Below are 9,137 nucleotides of genomic sequence, written 5' to 3' on the forward strand. Positions count from 1 at the left end.
ACAAAGAAACAATAAAAATGACAAAAGACATTTTAAAGCTCAATATCCACATCATACAAAAACATTCATTTACATTGCTCATTTAAGGGGTTCTTTAACTATATTATAAAATAAACTATGCAAAAATAATACGTTTTAGACAAAAATAACACACAATCATGTGGTGGGAAAACAAGGATAAACTGAAATGCAAAATGTTAATAATGTATGTTCACATCAGAGCAAAGTGTAACATACGAGTACAGCATATGGCGTGCTGTTAAAATATTGAGTATTATTTAATATTGATGCATCTCTGAGTGTATGAACACAGCACATGGCTTTCTCAAAGAAGGAAAAAGCCCAAAACGCCTCCTGTGGGAGCAGAACAAAATGTTCCAGGGCTACTTTAAGTCTTCACTAAGAAAAGTGTGCCTGGCAGTTTTGTGATTGCTCACTTTGTAAGCTCAAGTGTGACATTAAAGTCTAAATTACAACATCAACAGTCAAAATAATGAGATAGTCGTGGTAAAAGTACATTTATTTTTATTATAACAATTGCATGTCTTTTTCTTCTATCACTTCTGTTACTGATCTTTTGTATATTAAAAGGATCGGTGGCTTTCTTATAACCTCATATAAAAATGAGGTTTTTGAGTTTATGTGCAGTGCGCTTTTCAGAAGCGAGTGCACGATCATTTCTTTCTGACTGCAATTCAGTTAATAGCCACAAGTGTTCCTAAGATTATGTGACACTGGTGCGCAAAACAACCCATAAGTGTCTTTTTTTTTGGAAATAGAGATGTATTCATCATCTAAAAGTTGATTAAATACACTTTCTAGATTTTTTGGAGGGTTCCAAAAAAAATGTAAATATTGAGAAAATTGCCTTTAAAGTTAGCAATGTATATTACGAATCAAAATGTGTACAATTGTTATTTACATTGGGAAATGTACTTAATGTCTCCATGGAACATGATATTTACTTAATATTCCAATAATTTTGGCATAAAAAAATCTATAATTTTTTATTTGACTCTTCTAATGTATTTTTAAAATATGCCTCTGCAACTTAAGAGTTTTGTCACTTACGTCAATTCAAATAATGATAATAATAATAATAATAATAATAATAATGATAAAGCATGAAAAAATGTCATTAGATATCAATTAACACAAAAAATTAAACTAGAGAATGCTAAAAAAAAAAAAAAAACTTTTTCTGCTTGTTTAAACTACTTATTAAAAAAATAACACAATTCTTAAGTTTTTTTTTTTTTTTTGGGACAACTTTTGAATTTTCAATTTCATAAGGTTCTTTTTACAGCATCATTGTTGCAATGTAATTAAAAGACATTCAGTTAAACAGACCTCAGCATCCATTTGGTTGTTAAAGTGTAAAAAGAGATGAAAGACAGGCAGCAGGCTAGCGCAGAAATTCCATTAAAAATACTGTGGTAAAACTAATTTCTATATTTTAAAGGGAAAATTATCATTTAATGCAGCGCTTCTTGTTTGGTCTGATACCCACTTTATATTGTATCTCAGCCAGGCAGTGATGATTGCTGGTTTTTATAGAAATCAGGTCTGAAACGCAGCAATTTTGTATGGGATGACAATTAATTAGAAGCCCTGGGACTGACTGCAATGTCCCATTGTTTTATGTTCAATAAAATCAAATTTGTAAAACCGTTTGACTTAAACAATTTGTGTTCGGACAACATGAAGGAATTGTATGTAACTCATGAAACTTATTTTTTACAGTGTAGATAAAAAATAACAACAAAGTGAACAAATTAAAAGAACAATATTTGCTCAGTTGAAAACAAAAAACAATATAAAGACTAACTAAACCATTTTAGACTAAAATCATTTAAAATACAGTGGTGGTCCTAACCCAAACAAAAATCAAAGCTACAATAACCCCGAGTGAGCAGTCTTACTCAGTTTAATATAAGCTCACATCATAGATTCTCCATGACATTTCACGACACGTATTGTCCAATCCACACAAAGACCAACACAGACTAAACACACACACAAGTGATTGTTCATTAAAAAAAACACACACACAAAAGAGGCTCTGTTACCCATAACACTTCCTCAAAGCCGAGCAAGTGCATGTGATTATAAAGGATCCCTTAGTCTGATATCCACTTCACATTAAAATAAACACAATACAATATACAATACCAATACAATAACATTGTCATTGATTAATCACTGAACACTTGTTTTTTTTTTTTTTTTTTTTGCAGATCTAATTATGCAGTTTTTTTACTAAACACTCTGATTTAACAACAAATAATAAGCATGCATGACTAGGCCATGCACCCCACCCAAGCACATTCCTCAACTCCACCCACCAATCACCAATCAACCAAACCAACACACATTTAAGCTCCGCCTCCACATAGTCGAACACACCACCCATTAAAACGCCCACCTTTGCCCCTACAAAAAACACAAGGAGAAAGAAAGCAAGGGGGCGAACCATGGAGTACAAAACGTTCTTTCTCTACCAGCTAAAACTAAGGTGGGAGCTCACCTGCGCTTCCACAGAGACATCCAGCAGGTCAACTGGCTCGCGAGGGCCTCGGAGCCAACTGAGAATGAGCCCCATAGTGTTGCAGACTTAAAGCTTGAGTAAACTCTGCCCTTAACCTGACACTCACTGAAGGATAAATGCCTCTCTCTCTCTCTTTCTCTCTCTCTTTATCCCTGCCCTGTGCCACTCTCAGTGTGTGTGGATGTTCAAGTCAAGCAGTTGTGGAGGGGAGAGGTTGAAGCAGAGCTCACAGGAAAAGAAGGGTGGGCTTTAAGGCTTGGCTTCTATTCAGAAAAACTGGAGGGAGGGTGAGGAGCAGGAGGTTGAGAAAAGAGTGACAGCGATTATGTATTTTGGTATTATATGGGAGTGCATTGATATGCACATTGTAAACAATCTTCACTAATAAACAGGTTCCATGGGTCCTAACACTGTAAAACGCAACAGTCAATTTTATCAAATGAAAGGAGTGTATTTAACTCAAAATTTACCTAAAAATTATTCTACTTATTTAAAAAGAGTTTTGAACTTAGTGTTGAAGGCAATAAGTTATTAAATACCTCATTAGGCCCACACGAAATCTGCGCGCAGAAATCCGCAGATTTTTAGCCCACCATTGATTCTATTTATTTACTTGTGTAAATGTGTGTAAATTTATATTTATTCAGTTTTTAATTTATTTTCAGTAATATTATTGACTAATATGAATGTGATCATTTAATTATTCACATTATATCATATTTATAGTCATATTTTCTGTCTTTCAGTAGATCCAGTATATGAGAGGTTTGCTTTGTTTACCAAATAAGTGGATGTAGATAGATTTGCATTGTAGACATTATTTAAAAACTATTATTTTTTCATTTCATATATTAAGTTTTTAGTTATGATACTCCCATAGTAATTACACATAAATCCATAGATTGTTTACAAAACTCTCTGCAGAAACAGCTAAAAATGTCCGCAGATTCCATCTGGCCCTACTCATTCCTTCAAGTTACATGGAGTAAGTTCACAGTACTGGATTAGTTTTTTAATTCAAATGGTTTGTAGCAATCGGTTTCCTCAAACAGTTTGAGTTGCCTTAACTTATTGAGTTTTACATTACTCAGTAACGACACTCCCAATGATTTTGGGAGTGTCATTACTAAAAACTTAATATATGAAATAAAAAAGAATACATTTTTAACTTTTATTTAAAGTTTACAATGCAAATTAAATTAGATCCACTTATTTGGTAAATAAAATAAGTATCTCATATTTCTACTAAAAAAGAACTATTACTTTACAAACTGTATTGTAAATAAATCATATTAACATTTTCATATTAGACAATAATTTTACTGAAATTATGTAAAAACTGAATAATATATAATACATACTTAATATACATTTACACACATTTACACAAGTAAATATATAAATTCAATGATGGGCCGAAAATCTGCGGAATTCTGCTTGCGCATGTTCTGTGTGGGCCTAGTTATTATAATAGTCCATATCCCATGAGGTAATGGGGTCACAACATGAAGCTGGATTACACCTCTACAATGCACTATTCTAAAACACCAATGGCTTGATGGATTAATGGATTGTTTACACTACTTGATCCACTTCAGATCTTGCTGGCCAAGGTTTTTTTTTTGTTTTTGTAATTTACAGTAAATGATGTGAGGTTACGTAGAGCATATGCACACTTTTGAAAAAAAAAATTAAAAATAAGAATAAAATCAAATGTTTAACTGTGAAAAAGGAGCACTTCAGAAATAAACAGGTTCAGAAAAATATACATTAAGATTTGTATTTACTGGCCTACATACAGTATTTATCAGTTGTCAGTTTTTAAATATACCATTTTAGAAACTGTTGTTAGTACTGATCAAAATTCCCAATTATGGTGCATCCCACTAAAAAATAAATTCAGTGGCTAGTAGTTGTCTTCGTAATTTTGGTTGCTTTAGTGTTGAAGTGTGCTAAAATAACTGAAATTAATTGCAGCAGTCTGTTTCCTGTAAAGTAACTGCAAATGATGTCGAACTCCACAAATAGGCCATGACATTTGTAATAGTAAAAGCACACTTTTTAAACGACTGAAAATCTGGATGAGCAAATCTTTTGCTCCAATGTAAAACTTCTGATCATGTAGATTTGTATTTGAATAACCAATTTCTTTGCATCAAAAACTTTGCCCAACATTCAAAAAACAGGTTTTGCAATTGTTTGCTGGCCATGGTACAAAAAGAAATCATCATAATTTCCCTCATTGTGTAATTGTTTCATTGGATGAAATCATATTTTTCCTGTCCCCCAGGCTAAAGTCAAGATATCTTTACGAGCTCTCTTGGCTCAGGGACAGTTTGAATTTGTTTCTTATTTGGATTCCCTGATTGACAGCAGACACATTATGTGTGAAACAGGCCTAAAGATAAACCTAATCTCATATATTCAAGAAAGGTCCCCAGATAAAATACTACTCAGCCAACTGGCATTCACTGACAACAAGTTTGAAATACCGTTCCTAAAAAGGAAGCAATATTTTAGAAAAGGTAACAACCTTATTTTTAAAATAACAGCAACTTATGGAAAACATCTGCTTTGCTTCAGGCATCTGTACAGAATGTTCACTCTCTACAATATTCTCTTCTTACATTGCATTTGTATTCACACCCCATATTCATTCCTGGCTGCAAGGAACCATTAGCGCCAAGCCATTACTTTCATATTGGTCAAAACAATATCAGCTTAATAAATTACAAAGTACAGTCAGTGTAATAATTGTTATTTTTGAGTGGGTGTGATTTTGCCAAGTATGATGGATTAACATCTATATTGATCCTGGAACATTATTTGTCTTTACCCCTAAACCTAAATATAAATTGTTTCCAAAGTCAGAAGAGATTATTAGTTGGATAACAATGATGTTCAAACACATATCCCTAACTGCAAGTCTAAATATTGTGAACTTATCAATTAAATCTGACTGGCTGATTGGAATGTTATTTTGGGTTCATCAGATGTTGATCCAGGAACATGTCCTGTAAAGTAGTATTTTGAGTGCAATTCCAAATGATCTGAATCTCAGTGACTAAACTCAAAGAAGACGTATCACATTACCTCTGATACTGGAATGGTTACACTTTCGTCTTTGTCAATCACAGCTGTCTCTTTTATGAGGGGTTCTGCAAGGGTTTGTTCTAGGGTTTCTTCTGCAGCTTTTACCACTTTGTCTTTGATGCCATCTGTGACTGATAGCTCTGACACGACTGGTTCTGCAAGTGGAACTTCAACAGGAGCCACCACCGGCGGAGGAATTGTTACCGCAACCGGACTCTCTGAGGTTTTGGAGACTGCAATTCGTTCAGGAACAGGGGCTGAGACAGCACCCACTCCTGGTGTTCCCTTTCCAGAGGAGGAGTACTGCTCCTCTAGGGCCCTTCTTTGGGCCTGCTGCTCAAAACAAATGAAAGAATGTTAGATTTGAAATCTTAGACAATTTATTGCTTAACTTTAGTTATGTTAACCACATAATGGTATTACACAGAGTTTATCAAATTCACTGAGAGCTTACATAAGTGAACTAAAGTTGGCCATCTAATGGCAAAAAAAATTCTGAATCCAATTGATTCAGACATGCCTAGTCAAGCGAGTTGGAAGAGTCAGCACCCTTCGGAGCTCTGGATGGGGCTAAACAGAACGAACAAAAATGCTAATCACATTATAATGGAACCATAATCGCATTATAATCACACTCACAGCTTCATTATCCAAAAGCAAGGGCCGGCCAGTGCGGTTTACATAGGCCTCAAAAGAATTTAAGCTTCCATTGTGCATGTATGGGGTGTACAGTGGCCAGCACAGTTAAGGCCAAATTATGCAACCATGTGTGAAGACTAGCATCAGCACTGACAAAGCCAAATCAGGCAAAACATGGGCCCGAGTCCACGAAACCGGCCAGCATAACAGAATAAATGGTCTGGTGTTTGGGGGAACAGAGAATGTCGTTGAGGGTAAAAAAATGAAGAAAATAAAAACAGCTTTTGCTTCATTGTTCCTTCTAACATGAACAGGAGAAACCAGTTTGGAAGATGTACATGAGTTCTGTTAATTGGATCTGGCAGCTGACTTAAAAAAAAGCTGTTTCTGCTGTTTTGAAGTGCTGTTTAGCAACAAACAGAGTGTTGGTATGTACTCGCCCCCCAGGAATGACCATTTTCTATTTTACCGGGATGATTAGCGAGGGTGAAATGTGTTCTGTTTATGATCCCTGTATCTGAGGGGCTTAACAGCTTGAGAGATAAAAGATACCCCTCTATTTTTGTACTTGTTTGAAAGGCAGTTATGTTGATATGTCTGCATGCCAGGGTTTTTGAGACATCAATTGAACATTAATAAGTTATGCCTCACTAAGCAGACTGAAAAGGGTGAGATTTTAGTGACGTATTAAAAAAACTGCTACAAAATCCAAACAAAGGATCCAGTGTTATGTCACTGGTTACAAACGACACAAATGTCTTCGACTGGTGGGCAATATAGGGCAACATTCCATCGCAATTGACTAAAAAAAATACATTTATTAGGAAAGTGTAGAGGAAACCAATGAATGCAAAGGTTTTTCTGGTGGTCTCTCAGCTAACTGCCTCTGAAAGAATGTGCCTTCAACCATGTTTGGAATCAAACTGCTGGCCTAAGGGATGTGCCAGAATCAACAAAGTCCATATGTGTTATAGGGGGCGTTGGCAAAGGGCATGATCTGGTTTGTTGTATTGACCGAACAAAGAAAAAGGGGCATGAAGCAAAACAACCACACTCGATAGGTGAAACACACCCATGGAAAATACAAAAACAGATTCATTATTAAAACACAATACTTCACAAAAGAGCCTTTGCGTAAACAGTTCTTAATGGAACCATAATTTTAGTCATGCAAAGCACATTTTAAATATTTAAATAAGTATTTTTCACAACTGTTGAAAGTAAAGGCTCCAAAATAGGGGTTTTTGCAGGGATGCCTTGGAGGAACCAATGGAAATGTTCCATGGAATGCCAATAAAGATTCTAAAAACCCTCTTTAAGAGTGAAGAACAAATTTAATATTGTCAGAAAACTGAAAATAAACAAGCCCTAATAATTATTTATTTTTGTTCAAATCATGAAACCCTTTTAAAAAGTGTTGTTAATTTAACAATTATGAATAAATCAATAAAGCTGCAAGTAACGATCAACTATAAGCAGGGGTGGACTTAAACAGTAAACAAGGTAAGCAGCCGCTTAGGGTCCTAGGGAAGTAAGAGGCCCCTACCAATGCCAAGTAGCCTAAATTAATAGATAAATTATAGCTCCTTTATAAAAGTTCTATCATATGTTGTAAAATCTGTCTATAACCATTAAGATTTTTAAGTTTATTACTTCTTTTCAAAACCAAGAGCCCCCATGAATAGTAGAACGTTCCTATTGCACAAGCAAATACTAAAAATCGAATAACAAACATGACTAATTATCTCTACATAGTTTGTGAGCTTGCGTTTTGTATGTGAATTTATTGTAATTAATTTTACATTAAGAAGACAAAGGTTTCAGTCAAATATATTTTAAACATGCAGTTTATTTACAAAAAAAAATAAAAATAAATTACAAAGAAAAAAAAAAAATCTATAGAGAAAGAGTTTGTTTTGAGTTTTAATGCTTGTGCCCCAAACCTGGAATTAGGACTCCCAAATCACTAAGTCCGTCCCTGACTATAAGTAAAGACAAAACAAACAAAATAAAAGGGCAATAATAAACATAAATAAGCAATAAATAAATAAAACGTTTACACTGAACATTTATATTCCCTACTATCTAAAATAAATTTCATCAATGTATTATTTTAAAATCAAAATCTTACTGGATATACAGGCAGGCTACATGTGATAGATGTAATTCAACATTATGTTTGGACACACCCCCTACTATTTGGCTTCCGTTGTTCGTCGTTTCCCTTTAAATATGCCATCATTAATTTATTCTTCATGCTGAAATAAATTAACATTCAGAGAACGGAAAATTGCACATCTCTATTAAGGCAGCTCACTAAATGTAGCCTAACTGACAGATATAGCCAAAATAACAGATTACATAATATTAAGTATTAAACCAAGTATTAAACAAATAAATAACATTATTGAAAAAATACTAAATTGCATTATTTTTATACATATATAAAACTCATGTAAAGCCTAGAGAACAATAAAATGTGATACAAAAATAATCTAATAATGATATTCTAATAAGAGGTATATGAGATACTAACTGTTAATAAAAACTAGTGAAGTAAAGGTACTCACCACTCTTCTCATTCGGCGCTTGTTCTTCTTTCTCTTGCTCGGCATGTTTACTGTTGTTGTTTGCAAGTGTGTGAGGAATGAAAGAATTTAAAGACTGTTTCTTCGGTCTCGCAGTGAGGCAATAGATTATGAGCGGATCCGTCGCTTCTCTCGAGCCTGGTAACAGCAGTCAGGATGACAATATGCTTCTATTTAAAGGCGTGTTGACTTTTTTTCATCACTGTGTCTGCCTATAGCGGGAAGGGGGTTTGCAGCGCAGTCCACGCTCCTCAGCATCAGTCTACATG

The 9,137-nt window shown here is 34.4% G+C and overlaps 1 protein-coding gene across 12 annotated transcripts in view; it reads right to left on the reverse strand.

Annotated features, from left to right (window-relative positions):
• The window catches only part of si:dkey-164f24.2, a 15,324-nt gene extending 6,187 nt beyond the window's left edge, over positions 1-9,137 (reverse strand). For 6 of the 12 annotated variants that reach the window (XR_015497215.1, XM_087263673.1, XM_087263672.1 and 3 more), the window contains exons 1-2: positions 8,851-9,014; positions 5,642-5,974 (exon numbers count right to left, since the gene is read on the reverse strand). Coding sequence is in view for 11 of the 12 variants with exons in the window: in XM_087263673.1 (XP_087119799.1) it covers positions 5,642-5,974; positions 8,851-8,895 (378 nt within the window). In the remaining variant the exon portion in view is untranslated. 12 annotated transcript variants of the gene reach the window in all.

The sequence above is a fragment of the Danio rerio genome, chromosome 8 (genome assembly GCF_052040795.2).
Source record: "Danio rerio strain M-AB ecotype USA chromosome 8, GRCz13ab, whole genome shotgun sequence".
Taxonomy (NCBI): domain Eukaryota; kingdom Metazoa; phylum Chordata; class Actinopteri; order Cypriniformes; family Danionidae; genus Danio; species Danio rerio.